Source organism: Lepidochelys kempii, chromosome 11, assembly GCF_965140285.1.
Source record: "Lepidochelys kempii isolate rLepKem1 chromosome 11, rLepKem1.hap1, whole genome shotgun sequence".
NCBI lineage: Eukaryota > Metazoa > Chordata > Testudines > Cheloniidae > Lepidochelys > Lepidochelys kempii.
Genome location: NC_136390.1, coordinates 39,439,789 through 39,467,111, shown reverse-complemented (window position 1 = coordinate 39,467,111; position 27,323 = coordinate 39,439,789). Strand labels below are relative to the sequence as shown.

The 27,323-nt window shown below is 40.4% G+C and overlaps 1 protein-coding gene across 1 annotated transcript in view; it reads right to left on the bottom strand.

Moving 5' to 3' along the window:
- MYO3B (myosin IIIB) overlaps positions 1 to 27,323 on the bottom strand; it is a 265,479-nt gene that overhangs the window by 149,573 nt on the left and 88,583 nt on the right. Inside the window, exons 9-17 of the mRNA XM_078854729.1 lie at positions 8,581 to 8,677; positions 7,481 to 7,597; positions 6,905 to 7,009; positions 4,315 to 4,398; positions 3,202 to 3,404; positions 2,583 to 2,681; positions 1,767 to 1,881; positions 1,210 to 1,336; positions 855 to 1,065 (exon numbers count right to left, since the gene is read on the bottom strand). Of these exons, the coding sequence (XP_078710855.1) occupies positions 855 to 1,065; positions 1,210 to 1,336; positions 1,767 to 1,881; positions 2,583 to 2,681; positions 3,202 to 3,404; positions 4,315 to 4,398; positions 6,905 to 7,009; positions 7,481 to 7,597; positions 8,581 to 8,677 (1,158 nt within the window). The remainder of the gene's footprint in view (positions 1 to 854; positions 1,066 to 1,209; positions 1,337 to 1,766; positions 1,882 to 2,582; positions 2,682 to 3,201; positions 3,405 to 4,314; positions 4,399 to 6,904; positions 7,010 to 7,480; positions 7,598 to 8,580; positions 8,678 to 27,323) is intronic.

Sequence of the window (27,323 nt, the reverse complement as noted above, 5' to 3'; positions counted from 1 at the left end):
CAAAGGAAAGAGAAATATAAGACACCTTTCCACTTTCCCAATTCTGGCACTACAGGAAATGAAACAGCCCCCAGCATAACTCAAAGCTGCCTAAGGGCTGCTCTAATTTACACCACCAGCAGCTGTCCCATGAAGACACATTGCTGCAACCCTGCCCCCGATATATCCTCTCCATGCCTTCCCCCACTTCCAACATATCCTCTCCATGGAAAATGTCGGGGGAGCCAACAAAATCAAAGCACCTATGCCAGCTTTACACCACCTGAGGGATTCACTTATGCTTGGGAATACCCAGTTGCTCCTTGAGAAGTGCAAAGCAGCTAGAACGGGGTCTGAGTATCTGTCTTTGTTCCAGGAAAGGAATAAGATGGCACAGTGTAAACATTTCCATAATGCAAATTGGCATTTAAGTTTTCATAATTAAATGTTTTGACAGCTGGTTTTAACAGCTTGCATTAGAATGTCAAAAATATATTCATGAAGTAGCTGTTCTGTAATCATTTATATTTATATTTTATCACTAGTTTAATACTACTTGAGAATTGGAAGGACCACATAGAACAATACTTGTGTTTAATGTATCCAGTCTACTGTAATTGGTTATCTATGGGCATCTGGTATGATTTTCAAAGACTTGCCTGAGATTTTAACCACACAATTCCCATTGATTTCAGTAGCCAAATCCCAGTGAGCTCTTTGAAAAGGATGGAGTTAATGTCCTGGAAACAGAATTCAGGATCACAGCATGAAGGCCATTTTGAGGTCTTTTTCAAATAAACACAATATTCCTCCAGCAAAATCAAAACTACAAAAAGGGATGATCCCATCACACACGTCAGCAATATGTAACTTGCCATATATTTTTATCTGGCTGCAGCAGTGTATTAATGCGATTTACAATCCAGCTGAAGAGTCGGCCATAAAGTGCTTTAGACATGGCATCTCGCACATCAGCGGCTTTGTCCACAGTGTTTGTTCGGATAATAGTCTCTCCTCGTGTTACAACACAGTGAGAGGTTAGAGCTTCTTGGAGCTCTTCTGAACCAATACTGAGCAGTGCAGCAGCTGGAAGATAACAGACAGGAAAGATGGCTGTGACTGGAGAACAAAAATTGCCAGCACTACCGACCTGATACCCATCAGTTAGAGATTCTTACAAATGCAATCAAGCTGCATTTATAGAACTGACAATATTAAAAACATATTTACCATTATCTAAGGCCTCTGCATTGGGAACTTCACTTTTATCAGTTTGGTGTTGTGAGGAAATGGCAGCAAACTCAATGTTTCCTGTATTCAAGATTCCAGCCAGAATTTTGTAAACTGAATGCACTTCCTGCAAAATGAGACAAGAACTACCTTAGCAAGACACAATTAGTTAGTTGTAGCCCCCAAATGTGGTCTGTTTAAAAATAAGATAGGGAGTGTGTGTGTAAAGCCCATTGGGTCATTCTGAGGTTTTTACTTGCCCAGTTCAGTTTTTACTCTCTCTTTATTCAGGCAAACTCCCTCTGGAGTGGAAAAGTGAGATAGAAATGGAAATGTGAAGGGGATAGAATGGAGCTTGCCTCAGTAAAACTGAAGCCTCAGTCTGTCCTCCAGTTCTGTGGGTGCAGTTTTGTACACACAATTACAAAAGTGAGATTCTGTGGAATAATGATATATTTAGACAACAAATGCCACTATTTGCACAGGAAGCGTTGGAGGTGGTTTTTAAAAATAAGGTCAATAATGCTTTGGTAGCTAGTTCACGATTAATCTCTTACCTCATCAGTGAATCCTATGATCCTAAAGCAATGTTGAATTGCTTCAAATTGTCTTCCATATGAGTCTTTAGTAATAATATCTTGCATTACTCTTCCAGTTTCGTTATCAATATACCTAAATAAAGTGGCATAATTAAAATGCTGTGTTAACAGATGTTAACAGATGTTCAATAGCATTGCATCAGTAATGCAGCAGACCACTTATTGCAATGTTTTTTAACCAAATAAATATTGTTATGCTAATCAAAAAGTTTTGGATTATTTTCTTTCTATTAGTTTTTGTTCCTTCAGCACAAATTAAAATGTTTTCCCAACATTATAGTTTTCCAATAAAGAGACGGATAGCAAATGAAATTAGTAACTCAAAGTTAACGAACACGATTCAGCCCTGAAATAAGACAGTGCAATTCCATTTACTTTAATGGAACTACTAATGCATTCAAGTAGAATTTTCCCTAATATGCAAAGAGTAACATAAATTTAAACCAATATATTTTGAGTTGCTCCTTCAGTATTGCCATAAAGCTCTACATTCACAGCCATTCATTTCTAGGGATAGAGAAGACCTGAAAGAAGGAATGAAAATCTAGATAATGATGAGATGGCTTTTTTCCCTCTTATTATAAATGCTGCGAGTCCTCAAACAAAATAATAATGTAATTCCTTATTGTCCATCCACTTCTGTACTTGGGAGGATTAAGAAAGATCCGTAAGGGATAGAAAAAGATTGAGAGAGATTTTAAAGCACCACACTGAAAGCAAGCCCCGATCAATAGCCAATTACAACCGCATTAAAAACAAATTAGTGATAGTTACCGAGGAGGCTTTTTTTCAGGAAGTCTATACTCAGAAAGTTTCTTCTGATGAAAAAGACCAGCATAAATATAGTAAAATATATGGAAGTTTTTTTCTCCTCTGGAAAAAAAAATGTATTATTTTAAAGCTTACAGGTATATCTGCATCTACATGTTTGCACTATGCTGTACACTGTCAAGTTAATGGAAGAGGGATTGATCCTATGCTCATTGAAGTCAATGGCAAAGCTCCCAGAAGCAGCAAAAGCCCAATGAAAAGCTCTTCCATCTTATCTGTTAAACACACAAAACCCAGCCCAACTAGATGGTGGCAATGAGTCCAAGATCAGGCTCCACTCCTTCCCTTTATAAGTTGTTGGAGGTTGAGCACAAAGGTACAATGATATGTTTATAGGAAATAGGCTCTGGGAGAAACAATATACTATACAGAGCATCCTTAACCAAACAATGGAGTGGTATTGGTCTCCAGCCCAGAAGAATGAAACTAACTGTACTTCCAGCCAGGGAGTTAGAACAACATTTCATTGAAAAGTGTTTTTTGAAAAGTAAAAACTGTTCTGGAAACACAAACCCCAAAAAAGGTAGACTAGATTTGAAAGGACATAGTATTATTAACCTACACAGCCTGCTTTATGACTCTGGATTTTTCAAGTAGATATTCAGAAATTTTTGCCCCCATTACAGCTCCTGTTGGTGTAAACAGCATTTCCAGGTATTTTCCAAAACGACTTGAGTTGTCATTGATTGCAGTGCAGGCGTTCCCAAACGCTTCAACCAGAGGGTTCACTTGAAGAATCTTCTCACGCAGAGTGCGGTTATTGGCCTTGACAGAATAGACACAGGTCAGAAGGAATGCCCCAAAAGAATGCTTACTCCAGGCTTCTTCCTAGCCTCAGAAACATAGTGTGCATTATCAGGTGTCCAGCATCTTCAGCTACTGGCACATGTGAATTGACCTAGTTACCGATACAACACACCCACATATTGAAGGGGAAAACAAAGTCTCTAGCAGGTGTGAAGATATTGGATTTTCCCCCTCTTTGCAATTTATGTGCCTTAGGAGGCTCCATATATTTTATTTTAACAAAATAAAATTTAACAAAATAAAATATCAGACAATAAATAGCATTTAGGCTCTGATCCAGCCAGCATTTATACATATGTTTAACTTTAAGCACTTGAGTTTTCAAAGTGCCGTGACTTCAATGGCATTATTCATATGCTTAAAGTTAAATATGTGCACAAGTGTTTGCTGCAGCAGGCCCTTCCCAATTTCATTCCGGCACTGATCCTTATAGTCTGAATAATGGACCTAGGTCATAAGCACTGTAGATAACCAGAGGCACTAATCATTATGGGCTTGATCGTTTATACATTGAAGTCAATGGCAAAGAAGGATCAGACCCTAAGGTCCCAATTCTGCAAACAATGGTGCATGTGAATACTCTCACTGACTTTAATGGGACAACTCATGTGCATAGAGTTAAGCACGTGCATAAGCCTTCGCAGGAGCTGATCTTAAAACTAGCATATTCTTTATGTTAATAATTAATCACTAGGCCATGGTCTCTTCAGTGTAAAATATCAGATCCAAATTAATAACAAAGTCCCCAGTCTGTACTGCTCAATTTTCAGTATTTTCAACAAGCTAGAAATAAATGCATCAGGGCTTTTTTCAGCAAAGATGGTTTAAAATGCAATGCTCACTGGGCTACCTGGCTGGCTATAAATACCTTTCCCAGGAATGTCAAATGCTGGACAATCAGGTGGGCGCTTTCAGTCTTTCCAGCACCACTTTCTCCACTGATGATAATGCACTGATACACAAAACAAAGTTGTAAATGCATTGTTCACCATAAAGCTGATCAACTCAGATGTTCAACTGCTACTTTTACATTGTTTTGAATATATACCAAGACATCTTCAGAGTCAACTCTCTGTATATCAGTAAGAGTCACAAGTATGTTTGTTTCTTCACTCTTTTGATCGATAAAAGGTGCATCATCATAATCTCTGGGTGCTTATACATTTATGGAGAGAATAAGATCCATAGAGCCCAATGCTATGACACTATTTGAAACATGGACTCTTTTACTGGGAAAGTACCATTCTACCAAACGTACAGTCTCAGGGCTTGGCTACGCTTGTGAGTTACAGCACAATAAAGGCGCCCCGGGCGCACTAGCTCACTACCCGTCCACACTGGCAAGGCACATAGAGCGCTCTGACTCCGCGGCTACAGCGCTGCTGGTACTGCACCTTGGCGAGTGGAATAACATTTGCTGCGCCCCTGCTGGAGCACCGCAGCGCCAGTGTGAACGAGGTGTTGCTTTACTGAGCTCTGATCAGCCTCCGGAAACGTCCCATAATCTCCTTAAGTCAAGTGGCCACTCTTGTCATTATTTGGAATCAGCTGGAGGAATGTGGAAATGCCCTTTGAAAGCTCCTTTACTGACAGCCAGCTGCTTATCTGCTCTGAGACAAAGCAACCATTAGTGTGGAATGCTGTGTGTGAGAGAGAGAGGCAGGGAGGTGAGGGGGGTCTGCTGCTGTCTGAATTTACAAGACAGCATGCTGACATGCTCTCAGCCCCCCCAAAATCCACTCTCTCTCCCCCCACATAGACACAACACACTCCCTATCACACTCCACCCACCCCACCCCCCATTTGAAAAGCATGTTGCAGCCACTTGTATGCTGGGATAACTGCCCATAATGCACCACTCCCATGCCACTGCAAGTGCCGCAAATGTGGCCATGCCAGTGTGCTTCAAGCTGTCAGTGTGGACAGACTGCAGCGCTTTACCTACTGTGTTCTACGAAGGCTGGTTTAATTCAAAGCGCTCTTCATCTGGAAGTGTAGCCATGCCCTAAAAGCCTGATCTTCCACTTAAAAAAAAATCCTCAGTGTTTGGTACCATGTACAGGGAACACCCTACACACAGTGCTAATCCCTGAGCTGGCACAGCATCCTGGGCTTCTAAAGAAGTCAGACAAACAAATGTGTTTCTGTTTATGAGAGGAACCCAGAAGAGAAGATCTGCATTCCTCCCATACCTGGTGTCAGAACTAACAGATCCGTAGCCACAGATTTTATTGATTGGATCAACCAACCCTGGGAGTCCTAGGCTCAAAGATTACTTGTACAGTAGTCTTTTGGAAACAGTAAACAGTAAATTAGCTATGCTGACAGTATACCAAGATGCCTATAAATAGTTAGCTACCTAAGCTCAAGGATATGGATCCACAAGGCAAAATTAGTTTGTAATCATATATAAGGCACTTGAAAAAATTAAGATTTACAAAATAAACCTGATGGGCTGATTTCAAAATGATGAACTTGCTTCTTAACTTCAACAAATCCCCTCGTCCCATTTATTCTACACAGATACTAGTTTCTTAGCAAAACCCCTCAAGAGTTACATAACTAATAGCTACATCTAATGGACCCTTCGTACCTGCACTCCCCAAAACCCAATAAACTGTCAACCCTCTTTCTCCTTTTTCATGTGCAGGGTTCATCTATATTCATCTTTGTCTGGTGTATTCTGAATACGGTTTTATTGTATTATTTTATTGTGTTTTTAAACCTTCTTTAGAAGTATTTACTATGAACTAATGTGCAGTATGCATGTCACAGAGGATTTTATAAATAAAATAATTATTATTCCCCAATACCCATATCTATGCATAGTGCATCATGTGAAAAGGAATACAAGAATTACAATCTTGAAAATATTGTAAGAAGGAATCCAGTTTCTGTACACTATATTTCCATTCTCATTAAAATCATTGCCATATAATTGTTTTGCGTCCTCATTACATTTATGTTAGAACTCTCTTTATTATATTTTACCATGAAAATGAGTGATCCCATAGTTAATGGTTTGTATTTTCTGTGACTTGTAGTCACAGGGACTGATTCTCCATTGTCTTGCACCTATGCGAGCTAAGTGCAAAATGCCACTGATATGGCAGCATTTTACACACATTTTGCACAGTTGTAAATGAGTGTACTAGATGCAAGATAGTACAGAATCAGGCCCATAGGGCAAAGATCGTCAGCTGGTGTTATCTGGAATCAATGGAGCTACGCTGATTTACACTGACTGAGTATTCAACCTTATAGTGTCTACTACTGTACCATGACCTTTTCAGTAGTCCTAAAACTGATTGGAATGCTGTTCCATTTTTTCTTCTATACATACATACTCTGGAACAGAAGGTTTCACAAAGATCAGTGACAGAATACTAAACGTAACCTAAGTAATACAGCATTCTATGACCAATGTTAAGTATAAAACGAGATGAACTCGTTCTTACCTGATCCTTGCTGAAAGTTACCATGCCCTGGTAAGCAGCATCGGCAGAGGCAAATATGTGGGGGGGATTTGATGACCGCTTCACACCATGGTAAAGCGTGGAAAACTAAATGAAAAAGAAATCTGTCAAAATAAAAATTTCACCCTGTGTAATCAGGGATGTCAGGAAGGATGGTCTGGTGATTAGGATGCTAGCCTGGGAAGACGGTTCAATTCCCTTATGTGCCGCCGACTTTCTCTGTGATCTTGAGCAAGTCACGTTGTCTGTCTGTGCCTCAGCTCCCTATTTGTCAAATGGGGATAATAGTACTGCTCCCCCATAGGGTGTTGTGTGGGTAAATATATTAAAGATTGTGAGGGCTCAGATACTTTGGTGATGGGGAAGGGCACATAAGCTCGATAGAGATGTTCTCCACAGAATAATGATTTAAAGAAATTTTGTAAGTTTTATTTTAAATATATTTTTGTGGTTTTCAGTGACCAAGACTCCTAACCATTTACAAGCCTTTTCTTTCTTGTGCATCTTCAATTTTACAATATACAGCAGGTATTGTCCTCATCTTGTTGTTCCTCTTACCTGTGGAGAATATATGCTGAGATTCTGGAAGGGGTTTAAGGCTATTAAAATGTCTCCAACATAAGTATAAATTTGTAGATCAGCATAACGCTTCTGAAGTTGATGGATAATTGTATCCTAGGATTATAAAACATTTGACAGTTAAGAAATATTTTTCCAGATAGCAAAATTCATTGTAAATATATTGAGAACACTGAGTAATAACTGATTATCTTAAATGTTATTTGTCATTTATGTCAACCACTGACCTCACAAAACCAAACCAATATTTTCAAAACGTCATGCATCTCTCTTTACAGTATTGCAACAAAACCAAATTAAAAACAATAACCCTATTTTTTTATTAGTTTATGCTGTTATGCCTGTCAGAGAAGCAAACACTTTAATGCAGTAAATGGCCATAGAGGTTATCGGATTTGGGGGGGTTTCATTGCCAAACTTGCATGTAAACTGTCACTTAATTTTAGTAATTTGATTCTTCATGCTCATGAGTTCATCATAGAACAAAAAGGAACATAAAACAAGATCACAATTTTTCAGGTATTACTTCATAAAATTGTTTTATATGGGAACCCAGCACATTTTTATATTATATGTTGTTCCTGTTGGAATACAAGTTAAGGTTCCCCCAAGCTAAAATTAACAGGTTCTCTGCACACATGTGGTGTATTAAAACTTGAAGATTATACGTATGAGTTTATCACTCTTTTCATAATAGAGTCTTTATTATCTGTAGCTGGGACATTCTTTTAAATACATTATTGGTTTTGAAGAAAAATAATTCTAATCCTGGTTTTTGAGGCTAAGCTTCAATTTTCTTGCAAATAGAAAATAATTTAAACTAGCATCATCCATCATTCAGTTCTTCTGTGTTTTAGGTTTTACTGAAACTGCTTTTATATCACTGAGTAGAATATAAATGAACTTGTGATAGCAGATCAGAATCACGTGTGGAACAGTTATTCTTTTATGCCAAGACTATGAACAATTAATTTTGTGACATGATGACACTGTTAGAATAAAACCTATAAAGCAGAAGCAAGCAATACATGTGATGTAATGGTCAGGGCTGAGAAACTGATGCCTGAATGGTACAGTACCTCATTTAGAACCTCTAGATTTACTAGATCATCATCTAGAGCGTATTTGTTAGCTGCATCCACATGATAAGGTCTTCTAGTATGTATTCGTTCATACCTGCAGGTGTGTTAACAGAGTATCAGTGTGAAAACACGATTCTAAAAAATTCATCCAGTGAGAGGCAATAATAATTAACTTAGGGGGTGATCTTTTCAAACAGAAAACAGGCACACTCTCTAAACTACTTACCATGGAGCATTTTGAGGGAATATTTTTAAATAAATGCATCAGCTAAAAGCCCAACATAGCTCCCATATTTTTTCCTTCACAATATTTACCCCTTATCTTTTTAGCAGTGCTCTCAGATGAAGGATTATCTGTGGGCAGGCTGTCTCTGAATATTATATGTTCCAGAGTAGCAGTCGTGTTAGTATTCAGAAAAGAAAATGAGTACTTGTGGCACCTTAGAGACTAACAAAATTATTTGAGCATAAGCTTTCGTGAGCTACAGCTCACTTCGTCGGAATGCATCTGATGAAGTGAGCTGTAGCTCATGAAAGCTTATGCTCTAATAAATTGGTTAGTCTCTAAGGTGCCACAAGTACTCCTTTTCTTTTCTGAATATTATAGAAACCTATCGAAATACCCTCCCCTTCTTTCCCACCTCCTCATCACAAGATATTAGTCCCACGTAAACATGAATATATTACCAGCTCATCTAATTAAATATTTTGTCTAGGAACTTTAGTTATTCCAACTACTGGGGCTACAACAAACAACAAAGAGTACAATGTCCTTCCCGTTACCTTGGCGTTTGCCAGAGCGTCTCCTCAGATGACCCTGCACCTGGTCCAGAACAACATTTTTGAACCACAACTGCCATCAGACTTTAAATTCTATGGATGTTCAGTCAGCTTCTCCTCAGAGATTTAATGATAGTCTTTAAGCCACCCAATTAGAAGCAGAGACAAACTGTCCCATAACCCCTTTATAATCTGATTACACTGAAGGAATCTTTGAAAAAGCTGGTGTATTTTTTTAAACAACATATCACATTTTATAAAGAAATGGGAACAAATTAAGAGAGTATGAAATGTCTTCCACAGAGGAGGTGACAGATGAACACCATGTAAGCACGACCATGTTTTTTCTCTACAACAAATATAATCAAAGCATAGCAGGAGGACACCCACTGAGATACAGCAGCATCCTGCTGCGTAACACTAAGCATTGATCCTCAATGACAGCTCCTGACAGAATGCTGCTGCATCAGTTGCCATGTATAAAGTAGGAATCACATGAGAACACATTCCTAACCAATGATAATAGTACATCTGGTAGGTAGGACAATACTAGCATGCTTCTGTCGACACGTGTATATAATATGGAAGGTTGATGTGCAAAGAAAAAGATACCAGGTCTTTTCCCCTCCCCCCGTCTACAATTTCTGACAATTTGAAAATCGTGTTTCAAAGAGCAGCATAAGTGCTCTTGCTCTACCCCCACCCCCAACACACATGCAGTTCCAAACTTAAGTTTTCCGATACAACAAGCAAACTTACCGTCAGGTGCATAAGAATTATTGATCGGAATTAGCCTTTTAGCAAAGAGGGAGGAGGTAGAGACATTTAACTACAGTGGCACCCTGACAAATGCAGATTACATTTAAGGATCTTGTTTCTTGGTTTTTTTTTTTTGCTCATTTTCATTGTTAGTTTTGGCTACTTAGTACACTGTAACATCCTAGAAAAATCATTTCTATAGATTTATTTGAACTCTGATTGTGTAAAATAGAGTCAGGATACAATTGTTTCACCAGCAATGAAAAAACCCCACCAAAATACTCATACAAATTTTTTGAGACAGTCTTATTTATATTTTGCATCCTATGTTCCCACACAATCTGGTGGTTTACTATGCTGCTATGCATAACCAAGAAGTGACACAAGGAGAAAATGAACAGGAAGTGATGAATTAATAATTACCGTAATGGGAGTCATTTCCTGTGGACAGCATGGATAGGATGTGTATTAGCTGAAACTCCCATCAAAGGGAACTTGTCATTTTCTGTTTTTTCCTGTGTTTATTTTTTTAAAAGGTGATATTTAGAGATTTACATTCATAATGATGGGCCAGATCCTCAGCTGGTGTAAATCAAAGGAGCTGATCTGGCCCATCGTTGTTTTGTTGATTGTTTTTGGTTTAAGCTTAAATCCAGAGTCTCTAATTAAATTGCAGAGAAGGATGTCATCGTGAGTAATCAGGTCCATCCAAACATAGGAACATTCATTAATCCAGAAGTAGAACAACTATTTTAACATTAGTCCCTTTATCGGCCTTGAGACGCACTAGGCAAAGTTGTTGTCAGAAAGGATGATGGAAGAAAACATCCATATTCAGACATTATTGAAGTGAAAGATTGCAGGAGCAATGTCAAATCACAGCAAATTTGCAAGTACTTTGGATGTGCCTATGTTTATACCATAGGTGCACGGAGGAAGCTACAATCATACCTAAACATCTCCAATTGCAGAGTGGCTTTGTAAACTAATCTCTTATCTGATTATAAAATTCCAACTGTTTCTTTTCCCTATGCGATAAACAAGTCAGTTTTATTACTGGAAATTTTCTTTTTACCCTGTACAAACAAATGAGTAAAGAAACTATTCTTAATCAAACATAAGGAAAACAAAGACCACTGTGAATATATATTTTCTTGTGCTTAACTCATTTTCTCAAGTACCTGATTAGGAGGAGAACATTAGGAGCATATCACATTAGCTTCAGATCTTGCCTCATCAGTTTTCTATTGACCCTATGGCCTGCAGATATGTTGACAGAGAGAAGGTTGAAGGAACGCAAATAGTAATATTTAATGGTTCTACCAATGTCAGCCCTCTACAGTTAATATTTTACCTAAAAAGTATATTACCAAAAAGCAGAGAAAATCAATTTTTAATTGGGGAATAGCCATATTTTTATGAACAAGATAAAATCAGTGACAACTATTCTTGGTTTTGTGATATATATGTATGTATGTGTGTGTGTGCGCACGTGCACCTATGTATGAAAATAAACAAAAGAACACTGACATAGGGTATTGGTGGCAGCAGCATAGAGGAGGATTATTTGGTCATTTGGGGAAGAAAATGTAAAGGGATCACGTGGCCCAAAGAAGAAGACATCCTCACTGACAGCTCCAAACTCAGGAGAAAGGCAGAGTGGACCAAAGATTTTCATCCATGTAGTGTCTGGAAGTACCAACACCCTCTCAAATTCCATCAGAGCCTCTTTCTTGGCCTAAATACTCTTGGTGCAATGAAACTTATCACAGTTTTTAGTTTATTCATATTTTATCTAGGACCAACATAGGAACAAATAGTTTGTGCATAGAAGAGGTGGAGGAAAAACAAAGAGTCTAAACTCCTAGCTCACCCTTTCTTACATTATTGTAATCTGAAAGCAAACGATTGCTCCTGGACTAAGACTTTGCAAGGAAAATATTGAACACAATGGGAAGAATTAACTGTGAACCTCTCACTGACCTTAATGACAGTCATAATGGAAACACTGACACAACCTTAAATGTTAACATCACAAATTTTGGCCTGGCTATAATAAAAATCTGTGTGAGCTCCAGCATAAGTATATACCGTGTGATCAGGCTGGGAATCAGTAGTTTCCTTGCCCATAATAGTTTTCAGGTTTTTGTCTTTTAACTCCTTCCCTTGATATTTATACAGCTGATGTCTGGAAGAGTTGCATTAAATCCTGCACAACATTTTACAATCTGAGCACTACTTTTGGTTTTGCTTGCCATTATACGTCTTAGCTCATGCAAAGAGGAAATTTCAAGCTTGATGCAATCAAATTCTTTACAGTTAATTGATTTCAAAACTGAATGCAAGCTGCCAAAGTAGCTGGCTATCTGTTTGTAAGATCTTCCCCTCCTCTGATAGGGTCCTGCACTAATCAAACTGGCTAATGACAATGCAGAGGGCTGCCAGGCCAGTGCAGTTCTGGTCCTGATATTTGACCTGCCGGCACTTCTGAACCTGCTCTCTTTCTGCATTCTTTTAATGTTAGCTAGGAGGCTTTTAGACTTGCCTCCTTCCCTAGTGACAAATTTACAATCTCTCATTAAGGGCACGAGGATTCAACACCAGGTTCCACCAGCTTCTACCACAGATAGAGCCCACAAAGAAGGGACCCCAGTAATGGAAAGCCTGCTAGGGTAGGCAGCAGTGTCACCAAGCACCTGCAACTTCCCTTCCTTTGGGGAGTTCACAGCTGACCAGTGGATCCTCCAAAATGGGCAGCAATGGGCAAGGAGAGGATGCGGAGAGGATGGCTGTGGGATGGGACAGATTCAGCATATTTCTTGGGCAATCTTCTTCAGTAGGTCTCCTATGGCAGGTAGCCAACTGCAGCTTCAAACTGTCCTCCACCTGGAGAGAGTATGGGGGCAGTGTAGTGGTGTGGCTGGAGCAGTGCCCCTTTGTGGACCTTCCAGGTGCCCTGGGGGAAGAAGTCTCTATTTCCGGTGTCCACTGAGGCAGACTGTAACCCATTGGCTCATTGTTGCCTCTTCAGTCTTACCCCTTTCTGGGTAGGTTAAACCTCAAAATGTTCTACAACAAAAAGCAAGCCTACCTCAATGCTGGGCCATCCCCCAGTCTTCCAGGACAGCGTTCCTGTCCTTTAATTTGGGCTTTCTTCCCAAATAGTCTCTGATTCAAGCATTGCTCATTCCTTGGGGTATGATGTTCCTGCCCAGTGACTGCTCCAGCAATCAGGCCCGTCTCTCTGCAACTCTGCAAGCAAAGCTCCCTTCAGGCGGAGAGGCGGAACTCTGTCCTCCTTCCTAACCAGACAACTGAGTCAGGCTCTCCTTTTATTGCCCCTCCAGGCTTTGAATTGGCTGCAGGTATAGCAGGCAGGGCTAGCTGAGCCCACAGGTTCTTCTTCATCCTTTCTCTGCTGGTGCAGGGCCCCATCTCAGGGGAGTATAATTTGTAACTTTCTGTGCCAGCATAGATGGGGGGAATTAAATCTCACAAAGGGTTAATTTTTCTGCTAATGGTTCTCTCTCTCTCAGAAATGCACATGGCAACAAAGCTCGGTCTTTGCATTAAGACAGGGCGGCTCAATATGGATCAAATAAGAACCCATCCACTCAGACACTAAATCTTCACTTTCCCCTATTATCATGAGAAGATGAGCTGGCCAGAAGCTGGCAGAACAAGTTGCCTGACTGACCCTTCTGAAGGGAAGAACTATTGGTAGAGGGGAGCACAGGCTCTCCAGATAGCAGAGAAACAGCAGAGAGAGCAGAGAGAGTGGAGTGAGGCTCCTTAAAGCCTCTGTTAATCTGAGAACTGGCCATTTTGAACCATAACCATTTTGGATTTGCCCAACACCAATTTGTGACCATCAGCTTGATTCTTCCAGACTGCAGTTCAGCCTGGGAGTGCTACAAAAGACCACTGTTTTTGTCAATTTTAACCACTATGATGGTTGATTGAGAGGGTTAGCAAAGTAGACAGGTGGCAATGGATTAACAGAGCTGCCCCATATTAACTTCCTCTGAAAATCAGCCAGATGCCATCAAGGGACTTACCAATGACCTGCAACCTATTTATTAAGCATATCTCTGCTAGACATGACATCCACTACCTTTTCATCTCCTAATATCAATAGCATTCTATAGAGGGCCCTCTAAGGCTCTTTTCTGTTACTCTTCTATTTCATCACAACAGTATAATTTGAAGTGTTTTTGTTGCACAATACCTAAAATGTTGAGGGCTGGTTCAGGAGGAGGATGCCAAGTGAAGGTTAAAATGCATATTCTACTATTTTTTAAATTGTTTCTAAATTCCAGTATTTTTCAAAATTGTTTTTCCTCATCAGGACTTGCAATTATTCCCCAAAACCCAAAAAGCAGAAACTGCTCTTACTGAATTTGTATTCCTCCAGCTCACACATGGCCACTCTCTGTTATTTTAGATTTGCTCCTGATTGCTAGAATGGGTACAATGATTTTTTATTTTAGGATTTCTTTTTACTTGCTGCCTGAGATTTTTGAGTATTTGAAATTGCAGGGGAAACTATTTGCAAAAATGTATCATGAATTATTTTCTGGTGTTTTTCAAAATGTCAACAAAATACTTTATGCACTCCCCCCCTCCCCTGCATTTTCCAACCAATTCTATTCACAATTACTCGGCTGTTGGAAGTATTTCTTGCACTCATTTTTTAGTTTTGAAAAAAATACCATGGAAGGATTTGGTTCAGGGATAAATCCATATGAAGAAATCAAGAATTGGCAATCAGACTTAAGGATGCAAGAAGAAGGTAGAATTTTGAGATTCCCAACTTTGAAGTTGCTCTTCTAAATGTAGCACAACAACATCTTTAAGCATAATGATATTATGAAGTTTGACATATAAGTTTTCCCATTGTTTACATTTTGAACCAGCTACCAGCTCTGCCAAGTTTGGATGAGGTCTTGACATGTACAATTCCACAATACACACCTACTTTTTGCAGTATATATTGCCAGTGAAGTCAGCTCAAAAAGCAGTTTAACATTTAGGAGTATCAGGAAACAGCCTGCTGAAAATCAGTCTAGATGGTGGAATCTCTTGTGCCATGAATCAAAAAAACAACTGACCACAAAAATGAGTTCAAGACATCAAAAGACATGTTTGGAAAGGGAACAGCTCTCCATTATAATCTCCCCTAATGGATTATCCAACATACCCAAATGCTATTTCACAAAAATATTTACCTACCGGAACTGAGCAAGGGTTTTATTGTGAACGGAGAGCTTGGAGTTTCCATAATCACTAATACTCCCCCCTTCCCTGAGCCTTCCAAGGGACAGAGAAAATAGATAGAAGTAGGCAATATTCAAGTTCTTCTTCATTAATATTTTTACAATGACTAAAAGTGTGCCTAAGGGTGTCTAATAGAACAAGTAAAATACAAACTTCTGCCTTCAAGAGATTACAATCTAATTTTATAGACATAATGCAACAAGTGAAGACGTTATCATAATTACCACTTCACAGGTGGCTGAATTGAGGCACAGTGAAATTAAGTGATTTACCAAGCTGTCATATGGATTTAGTGACAGAACGGGGAACAAAACTTGGTTATGCTAATTCCCTGTCCTATTTTTTTTATGATAATGATTATGTATATAGTTCCATGAAATGTTCCATGCAAATCGATGAGGTCCCTGCCTGGAAAAATTTACAATCCAAATATAGCAAGACTGTGCCCTAGCCACATTATTACACACCCTCCTTTATTTATGGCATAGAGTATTTATGTCAAAAAGTCTTTACAGACACTGCATGTGACCGGGAGCTCTGCTCATTTACTCCTGAACCATGCATCCATCTTCTGTTATTGATACCCTTTCCTGAATTTGAGTCCACCTCCCTTCTATTTTTCCCCAGTTCATTACTATGTGGGGCCTGAGTCTATCAAAACAAACTCTATTCCTGTCCCTCATTCAGCACCAGGTCATTTTCTGTAGCAATATACTCAGTCCCTTCCCCAGCATCTCACGTTCATTATGTAAGGCCAGGTTCAGTAACAAGAGTTTGATAAAAGAAAAGGAGTACTTGTGGCACCTTAGAGACTAACCAATTTATTTGAGCATAAGCTTTCGTGAGTTACAGCTCACTTCATCGGATGCATGCAGTGGAAAATACAGTGGGGAGATTTTATATACACAGAGAACATGAAACAATGGGTGTTACCATACACACTGTAACAAGAGTGGTCAGCTAAGGTGAAGTGATGATGAAGTGAGCTATAGCTCACGAAAACTTATGCTCTAATAAATTTGTTAGTCTCTAAGGTGCCACAAGTACTCCTTTTCTTTTTACAGGTAAGGTGAGCTGTTACCAGCAGGAGAGTGGGGCGGAAAAAACCTTTTGTAGTGATAATCAAGGTGGGCCATTTTCAGCAGTTGACAAGAACATGTGAGGAACAGTGGGGGATGGGGGGAAATAAACATGGGGAAATAGTTTTACTTTGTGTAATGACACATCCATTCCCAGTCTTTATTCAAGCCTAAGTTAATTGTATCCAGTTTGCAAATTAATTCCAATTCAGCAGTCTCTCGCTGGAGTCTGTTTTTGAAGTCTTTTTGTTGAAGAATTGCCACTTTTAGGTCTGTAATTGAGTGACCAAAGAGATTGAAGTGTTCTCCGACTGGTTTATGAATGTTATAATTCTTGACATCTGATTTGTGTCCATTTATTCTTTTACGTGAGACTGTCCAGTTTGGCCAATGTACATGGCAGAGGGGCATTGCTGGCACATGATGGCATATATCACACTGGTAGATGTACAGGTGAACGAGCCTCTGATAGTGTGGCTGATGTGATTAGGTCCTATGATGGTGTCCCCTGAATAGATATGTGGACACAGTTGGCAACGGGCTTTGTTGCAAGGATAGGTTCCTGGGTTAGTGGTTCTGTTGTGTGGTGCGTGGTTGTTGGTGAGTATTTGCTTCAGGTTGAGGGGCTGTCTGTAAGCAAGGACTGGCCTGTCTCCCAAGAGCTGTGAGAGTGATGGGTCGTCCTTCAGGATAGGTTGTAGATCCTTGAGGATGCGTTGGAGAGGTTTTAGTTGGGGACTGAAGGTGATGGCTAGTGGCATTCTGTTATTTTCTTTGTTAGGTCTGTCCTGTAGTAGGTAACTTCTGGGTACTCTTCTGGCTCTGTCAATCTGTTTCTTCACTTCAGCAGGTGGGTACTGTAGTTGTAAGAATGCTTGATAGAGATCTGGGAGGTGTTTGTCTCTGTCTGAGGGGTTAGAGCAAATGCGGTTGTATCGGAGAGCGTGGCTGTAGACAGTGGATCGTGTGGTGTGGTCTGGATGAAAACTGGAGGCATGTAGGTAGGCATAGCAGTCAGTAGGTTTCCGGTATAGGGTGGTGTTTATGTGACCATCACTTATTAGCACCGTAGTATCCAGGAAGCGGATCTCTTGTGTGGACTGGTCCAGGCTGAGGTTGATGGTGGGATGGAAATTGTTGAAATCATGGTGGAATTCCTCAAGGTGCCACAAGTACTCCTTTTCTTTTTGCGGATACAGACTAACACAGCTGCTACTCTGAAAAGAGTTTGATACTGTCCTCTACATTTTCTGAAAAATGCTCCCTTCCTAGGGACATCTAAACCTTGATGGGTGCGAGATTATTCTGGCTCCCAAAATGGGCTGCAAATTAGTTTCCATTTGCTAAAATGTGATGATATATTTTGGCTCCAGGAGAGAGAGAGAACTGGAAAATATAGCCTTGCTGGAACACTGGTAACTGAAACCCAAGATTCTGGTTTGTTTATTCTGCTTTCTGGACTTTTCCTTATCCATGAGATACAATATTTTTAAATGAAAACCTTATGCAAATATTGTTATGGTAAATGTGATAATGAAATGTATGTGGATATTATTATTTAACATATATATTGCAGAAGCATCTAGGAAAGAAACCAACGGCCCTATTGTGCTGGATGCTGTACAAAGATACAGTAAATGACAGTCCCTGCCCCAAAGAGCTTATTTGCTGGAGTTGGAGGAGATGGGGAAATAAATGTAATGGCCAGAACTCATTTCCATGCAATGGTGACACCTGATTTTGGGCTAAGGGTTTACCAAGCGAGAATAGAAGGGACAGGTTAGACACAAGACCAGAGTACTAAAGGAAGGACAGAGGGTGAAATCCTGATTCCATTTAAGTCAATGATAAAACTTGCAGGATTTCATCTAGAGAAACCAGATCAGATCCTTGGCCCACAGTGGCACGAAGTAGTCGGAAACCTACAATATCAATGGTGATTCTCCCAGTGCTGGGCGAATCTCTCACTGGCATAGAGACAATCACAGCATGTGTGACTGAAATGCAACTGTACTCCAGTGATCTGTCTGCCAGGTGGCCCCTTGGGTTGTGGGCAGCTGAAGAGTTTTGGTCAGCCCAGAAGTAGCTCTATTTAAGTCATAGGGCTTGCATGGCATCCATTCACCCTGGGACCAGAAAAGTAAAAAAGGTGACTTAGAGCCACTTTTTCTCTCCCTTCAGTTGCACTAACCATAACTTGGCCACAACCACTGGTTGAGCCCATTATGGCAATAAATTCAAAGTAATGTATTAAACTGAGGCCATTTGAAATAACGTGGCCCAGAGTTCTAGAATTTAGCTTTTGTATTTCTTCCTAATAATATTTTTACAGTTTTTTCATTTAAATACAAATTTATGTAAAGGATAGAATTCTGCCAGTGTGATTCTGATTCCAATTTTATCAGTGTAAATCAAGAGTAATTCTCTTGAAGTTAATTGAGGTAGACCAGTGTAAAACTGGTGAGTGAAATCACACTGGGGCCATATGGATGTTCATCTGAGACTGTGAATTCCTTTCACATCTCATTTACTAATAATGAAAAGAGGAGAATTTTATCCAAGAGAAACAAGTAGGTCTTTTGCTGCCTGTCACAGCTATGGTTCTAAAGATATGTCTACACAGCAAAAGCTGTGCACAGGCTCATCTACACCCAAGCTAGCTTGAATACAGCTAATACAGGAAACAATACCTGGAAAGACAGCACAGTGTGGGCTCCATCACAGGTAATGCAAGCCTGGCATGGATCTTGGGTATGAACTTGGCTTGGTCGCCTGCTCTGAAGCCCACACTGTGCTGTCTTCAATGCTATTACCCACACAAGCTGGATTCAAGCTAGTTCAGGTAGTCTAGCCCATGCTCAGCTTCTTCTGTGCAGACACACCCTAGGGTTCCTTCCCATTTTTAAACAAGGAAATTGACAGTGTGATAAACACCATGGAGACTAACGGCTTTGAGGTGAGCAAAATAATTTCACAGGAAACTGAAAATAAAGGCTGCAGAAACCATAAGGGAATAAAAGGACACAGTATCCTGATTTCTGCTTCCTTGAGTCTAGATAAACGCTACTAACCAGGGTGGTGGATGGCACATTAAAGAACAGGTGGTCTTAGAGATAACATGGATCTGTTCCATTGAGGGTTTTATAGCTCAGTATATATTGGAAATGGATCTGATAGCACACAAGGTTCCAGTGCAGGATGGGTAGAATGGGCCTAATAGATAGTCTTTGGTTTATACCACTTAAAAGTATTATTTATCAGTTGCAGCTTCTTCATTACTTTCTTGCTTAGGTCTAGACAGCATGGTTGCAATTGTCTAGCCTGGATATGACAAATGCATGAACTACTGAGGCGAGGAATTTATCCAAGATAAAGAGACTGAATCTTATTAGCTGGAGATGGCGGGAGCAGCTAACGGTAACTGACTGTGGAAAGCTGCCACCCCAATACACCTCTTTGTGATCAGATGTGAATCAGTTTCCCCCACTGTCGTTTGGTCTTCTCTGATTGTAGGAGAGTCTTGGCCATCCAGACAGCCCACGTTGCAGATTCCTGCTTCTTTTGGGGCCACAGAGTCCTTTATCAAAGGACAACAGAAAGGTAAACGAAACAAAACCTTCAGCCCTGCTGTGCCCAGCTAACCACCTCTTCCTCCCAAGCACACCTCACCCACTACAGTTTGTCCCCACGCTTTGTCTCAGGCTCCTGTGCCTTCATTGACCCCACAGTCCAGAGGCTGACACACTCCCCACCCCAGAGTTCATGTAGGCTACAGCTCCTCAGGAACCCTATCTCAAGTCAGGCTTCCAGCTGACCCCTGCTCTGCTCTGCTTCCCCCTTCTCAGCCTTCTTTCAGGTTGCTTCCCAGAGGGACGGCATTTCCCACCTCCTCTCCTCTCCATTTCTCTACGTGGACTCATCCAGCTCATTATGGAGGAAAAAAACCCACAAACCCCTGCTCTCCCCCACCTGGACTTTATCTCTAATTAGGCCTGGCCCATCCTCCAGGTGATGCTGGCTAATTGGCCTCTCAAGCCCATTATGTGGGGTACACACCCTATTACACTGATGTTATTTGATTTTCCGGGGTCAGTGATGTGCTCAGCATGACCTTCAGACTAAGCACTATCTTGACTGACAGAGGGTATGTGTCTTTGACTGTAGGTGAAGTGATGGTGTTTACCACCTCCTCAGAGCATTCACATCTTTCAAGCATCATTTTGGGCTTTCCTGGTTTCAGTTTGCACTGTTCTTCTGCTTAATTTCTTGCTTTGCTGTAAATTGTGGAATAACAACTTGAGTTACAATCTCTACAACTTTGCAGCATTTCTAAGTCAGTTCTCCTAGGGTTTCTAGCCTGTAGCCCTGCCATTTGTGTTGTGATCTCACAAAATAAGCAAGGCTAATCTTCTTAGATTCTCTCAGGATTTAGACGAGACACCTGCAAGGAACACATAGATGCTGAGTCAATAATGAACCAATGCATGATAGTGAGCACCATTCTGATGCTGAAATCTTTCAAATCAGACATAAAAGTGGAACCTCCTGATCACTTGTAGTCAGTAATCACTAAGGAGTCTGGCTCTTTTCACAGGAAAAGTCTTGGTAAATTCCCAGTTCTAGATAATTGCAGTCTGCCTCCTTAGTTTCCTTTAAGTTTTAATGGGAAAATACATTATTTTCTGCTCTTTCTTCTAGACTGTTTTGTGGTGCTGATATACACTCTCAAAAAAAGTTTCCTTATTTCCACACCCAAGCAGTTATTAGATGATTTTATATAAAGACTAACATTTTATTATACATTACATATACATGTACACATTAAAGAGTCAGAGAGAGCACGCACACCGCGTGGTGTGGCAAAAAGGTTTTATCAGCATGCCCTTGGAATTCCAATGTATTTACAAAAGGTGAAGCTATTGTACAAGTGACTTCTGCAGATCAGCACAAACGGATACCAATAAAACTTTTATATAACACTGCACCATCATGTGTTCTGTGTATGTCATATACTTGATTGAAAACTATTTTTAAATGCTTTAGAGACTTTTAAAACTTTTCATTGGTACTCTTTTTTTCATATCCCTCTGCAAAGCCAGGTCCCTAAGCCCTGGTCTACACTGAGGGAGGGAATCAATCTAAATTTCTCAACTTCAGCTACGTGAATAATTTAGCTGAAGTTGACGTACTTAGACCTATTCACCACAGTGTCTTCACTATGGTGAGTCGACTGCTGCCGCTCCCCCGTCGACTCTGCCTGCACCTCTCATGGCAGTGGAGTACAGGAGTCGACTGGAGAGCACTCGGGGGTCGATTTATCATGTCTAGACTAGACATAATAAATCAGCCCCTGCTGGATCGATCACAGCCCGCCGATCCAGCAGGTAGTGTAGACATACCCTAAGTATCAAAAGTTCAACTGTACAGACCTCCGAGGAAGAAGAAAATTATAACTAACATACGTATGATACCTTTAAAAATTAACTTAGTTAGTTTTTCTACCAATAATAATCTTATGATTATTAGCATCAGTCCAATATCTCAATGTCTTTCAGAGCTGGAAGTAAGTGCCCATTGAGAAGTTATGGATCTCCCAATTCCCAAAGTATACTGGGGCAAACCTTAGTGATGGCCAGATGTAAGCTATTAGACCTTACTCACACTGGAAGCTCTTTTGGGGAGGGGATGTTTTTTTGCTATATGTCCACACAGTACCTAGCAAGACTGTGCCTGATTCCGGATTAGGAGCTCTAGGTGCCACTGCAATTCAAAATTAAAATTTGTTACTGGGCTAGGGCTGTATACTGCCCATCCTGAATCTCAGCTTAATGTTGTTTTGGGTGGAAATAGCACATTTAAAAGGTGGGAAGTATAAGGAAACATGTCTCTGTCCGGTTGTTTTATAGAAATGATAACCTTGTGATGGTGTTTAAGTCTTTGGAATGTTAGAAAAAGATGGATTATCCGGTGGACAGCAGTTAGGCAATCAAAGGTGCATGATAAGTGCTATTTATAACAAAGTTCCATGATTAATCACGACTGTCACCTCCTAGTAAGTGTGTATGTGTGTATCTGTCTGTCTGTATGTACATGTATGTATATGTCCCTTTCCATCACAGGGGTATTACAAAGAGTAATTTATTATTTTTATTATTCATTTATTATTTGTATTTTAGTAGTGCCCTAAGAGCCCCAATCATTGACCAGGGCTCCATCATTCTACGTGCTGTACAAACACAGAACAAAAATATGCCCGAAAGAATTAGAGCTTTAAAGAGTTTTGAGATCCCCAGATAGACCATATATAAATATACAATGTATTATTAGTCTGTGTCACACAGGGGGAGCCCAAACCAAAACCCACATTCCAAACTAACTCCCCTTATAAGACCCTATTGTCACTTGCTTATATCTTTGTGAAATTTTAACCATTTGGACTGAAATTTTCCATGCCAGGTGTCTTCCTCAGCCTGAATTTCTTTGGCAAATTTCAGCCAACTGTTTCTGAGAACAAGGCTAATGAAGAATACATTATTTTGAGATGTTAAAAAATTCTTCAGACCTTTTCTTTGAAATGCTTTAGCTCCTCTATGCTTTGGAGCAGGGACTTGAAATTTGCCAGCAGAGTGGGCTGTGTGTCTGGGACATGCCTTTTGCCACCCCCATGAAAATCCACCCACATTTTGCAAAGTTATAAACCTTTGAATATGTGCAGTTCACAGGTGCTCAGTAGAGACTTCTTTGATTTTAACAGCTAAAATCTGACTTTGCAACTTTAATTATGTTTGTAATGTAGCATGTGTGTGTATAATATGAATAGTAGTGTTGGGAAAATATGACTTATGCAGAGGAAAAAATTATTTCTATACTGTGTTGAAATATAACGAGAAGTCCGATAGCACCTTAAAGACTAACAGATTTATTTGGGCATAAGCTTTCGTGGGTAAAAAAACGCACTTCTTCAGACGCATGAGAAAACTACAGATACAAGCATAATTATACTGGCACATGAAGAGAAGGGAGTTGAAGGTGCTGAAGTATTTTTTTCACAATACTCAGCAGAAGTAGTACTTCATTTAATAAGAAACTAATAAACACAGAATCATAGTAATGTTAGGCTGGAAGAGACCTCGAGAGGTCATCTAGTCAATCCCCTCACCCCGCCCCCCAGCTGAGGCAGAACCAACTATATGTAGCTAGACCATCCCTGACAGATGTTTGTCTAACCGGTTATTAAAAATCTCCAATGATGGGGATTCCACAACCTCCCATGGAAGTCTATTCCAGTGCTTAACTACCCTTATAGTTGGAAAGTTTTCCCCAATATCTACCCTAAATCTGCCTTGCTGCAGATTAAGCTGATTACATACTAAGCAGCCTGTTGATTCGAGTTTTCTGAAAATTTCCACTTGCTATTTCCTGTCTCTAAGGCCTAAATTGTGCTTCTTCAGTCTGCCCTGTCTAGTGGTGGTACTGCCGCAGTAATAGCGCAAGGAAGGAATCGTGTCCCAAAACAGTTAAGGTTCCTTCCCACCTTTCCTGTGTTTTTTAGGGAGGTGGATAGTAATCTGCTACTGGTCTTGATCAGTAGCACATTGCTAACCCTCCCTGCAGTTGAGCTGCACTGGCCATAGCATAGAGTCCAGGATTCCTCCACTCAAGGGGAGTAGCAGGTGGGAAGTGCATATTTACATCTGTGTGTCTGGACCCAAGGGCAGGGCTTTATGCTGACAAGCCAAACTATTTTTGATGTTGGTAAAGATTAGTCTAAAGATGGCAACAAATTCTGTATGTAATGTATTTGGAATGGATCAGGTTGTAAATTCTTTGGAGCAGGAACCATGTCTTCTTAGGGACCTGAAAGCAAGATCCCTCAGCTGGGCTTTTCCTTCTCCACTGATGATTCCCAGTTTGTAGAGTTTTACCGGGAAACTTCCCCAGCCAGGCTGAATTAGCCCCCCAGCTCCCTAGGTGAGACCAGTCATCACATGCTCAGCTCTGCTCTTTCTGCTAGTTCAGGGCTGCTGCCTGCTGTGAGTGTGTCTGGATGCTGGGCTAGAAGACTACAATTTGGATTTTAGTACAGTTGTGTAATCTGCACCTTGAGCCCTGCACCCCTTTGTGGTGAGGGAAAATCCTGGGACCGAAGCAGCCTGCCCTGAAGAGGATCCCTGCCAGCAGAAATCAGCCCCTCTTTAGCAGCTGAGGAATCCAGAGTCATCTCTGAACTTGAGGATCATTCATGGAGTTTGTGAGTGCACCATCTTTTAATCCGTCAGGAAATTTGTTTTCGGGACCCCCTACTCACTGAACTGTGTCCTCAAGCCAGGGAGTAAGGGTTTGGGGGTTTTATAACCTGCTGCATATTAAACCTGTGGAGGGATTTACCACCTTCTCCCACTTGCGAGTCCTTTGGGCTGTACTGAACCCAGTCAGCCACACTGCTAAACCACTGCAGAGAAGAATTTTGTAGTCATAGGTCATCAAGGTCCCCAACAAAATATGTGTACCAACAGGACACTAATCTTACATTTGCTACATCAAGTCACGTGACTGGGGAAAGTCACAGGTATTAGCAGCATGGGCACCAGTGAACCTAAAAATAGTGTTTTACCCTGTTATGTTATATTTGTCTCCTGTTTAATATAATTATTGTGTTGAATATATTGTACGTGTTTGTGTTATTTCTTGGAAGTCTCCAACTATCTGGCAAGTAAATGGGATTACCCTGTGATTAGAATTTTCCTCCCAAGCTGCTCTGGTGACCCTGCCAAGAAGAAGCAAGGGGGGTGGAGCCACCACCAAATAAATTCATAGGAAAAAATAAAGAAGATACACCCTGCTGAGTAGGTGGCGGGATCCAGAAGAACCCAGACCTGTCCATCAAAACAGATTGGCAGATTGCAGTAAGCAGGTTGGCATTAAAGAAGGTAACCGGGTGGAGAGGGTGTGCTAGACTTGTGTTATTTGTTTATATTCATCCTTTGTAATTTGACCTAGTTTCCACTTTTTGTAGGACTCTTTTCTGATTTTTAGATCATTTGTTAAGCCAGGGTGGTCTCCTGCCATACTTCCTATCTTTCCTACACAGTGGGATAGTTTGCTCTTGTGCCCTTAATATCTCTCTGAAAAACTGCCAACTGTCTTCAATTGTTTTTCCCCTTAGACTTGCTTCCCACGGGATCTTATCTACCAACTCCCTGAGTTTGCTAAAGTCTGCCTTCTTGAAATCCATTGTCTTTATTTTGCTGTTTTTCCTCCTACCATTTCTTGAACTCTACCCTTTCATGATCACTTTCACCCAAGCTGCCTTCCACTTTCAAATTCTCAACCAGTTCCTCCCTATTTGTCAAAATCAAGTCTAGAACAGCCTCTCCTCTAGTAGCTTTCTCCACCTTCTGAAATCAAAAATTGTCTCCAATACATTCCAAGAACTTCTGTGCCCTGCTGTGTTATTTTCCCAACAGATGTCTAAGTAGTTGAAGTCCCGCATCACCACTAACTCCTGTGCTTTGGATGATTTTGTTAGTTGTTTAAAAAAAGCCTCATGCACCTCTTCTTCCTGATTAGGTTACTTGACTAATCATAATGGAGAAGAACTGATTTAACATGGAGCCAAGTACCTATGACAGTAGCAGGGCAGGCAGAGAGTTAGATTATGCTGGACAAACATGGGCTAACAGGCACAATCCCTCCCCCAGCTCCCAGGCATACAGGGGCAATTCACATGCTGCATCTTACTTTTGGGTGATTGCAGCCTGCACCCCGCAGCACTCCCAGCTAGCTCTATGAGATGGCATGGAGAAAGGGCCATGGCCATGGTCCTGACTCTTCCTCATCCCCTCTGTATAGACTCTTGGGGTGCAAGGAGGAAGCAGTCTTTGAGCTCCTCCAAGCATGGGAAGGACACTGGTGAGTCTAGATCTTCTGCATGGTGCATAACTGGGTTGGGGAAGGCTCCTTGTGCCTCTCCCCACCACTCCCTATTCATATTTACCCAGAGGCAGTTTGGTCCAGAGGCGAGATAATACAGAAACTGTTCTGATGTGAGCCTGGGCTAGATGAGGGATTAATATTCCACCAGCAGAAAAATAGGGAAGACACATTCACCTTGAAACCTCTAGCTATTCCAGTATTTTAACTTGTACATGTACATTTAGGCTTTTCCTTTTTAATCAGCAGATTCTTACAGTATATAAGTATATACATTTTTACGAGTCATGAATCATGACATTTAATTTTCTTCATCAACATTAGTGGGTATTTGTTTATAACAATGGGCCTGAGCTTATCTAGTACTAGACAAATTTTATATTACAAAATGATTGCTGAGCATAGGAAGGTGTGTTCATTTGCATTTAAATTCACTTTCAAAACAGTGAAATCCTGCCACCTTCTGGATAGTAACCAAAATAAGAGAAATTTCTTCTAGTCAGCCTTAAAGGATGCTGGAAAAAAGTACCCTCTACTGATGATGAACATTCATTGCTCTTTTTCACCACATTTTAAAAATTAAGTGTTAGGCTGTATAAAAATAATAGTTCTTATTAATCCACAGGCAAAACAATCATATTAAGTATTAAAGGGCTTCCCCGCTCACTAGTAATAGCTAACCAAGTTGCAAACAACTTTAAAATGTTCAATTCTTAATCTTTTCTGATAGTGACTTTGCTGCTCATGTTTATACTTTCAGGTCTGCTACCAAAACATAACAGAATTTCTATCCACACAGTGTAAATAGCTTATTAACTGTTCAATAAAAATCCCTATATTAGCAGTACTAGTGATAAATGCATTAAATGAATATATATAAAAACAAAGTCAAATGGGACAGAGAAAGATAGT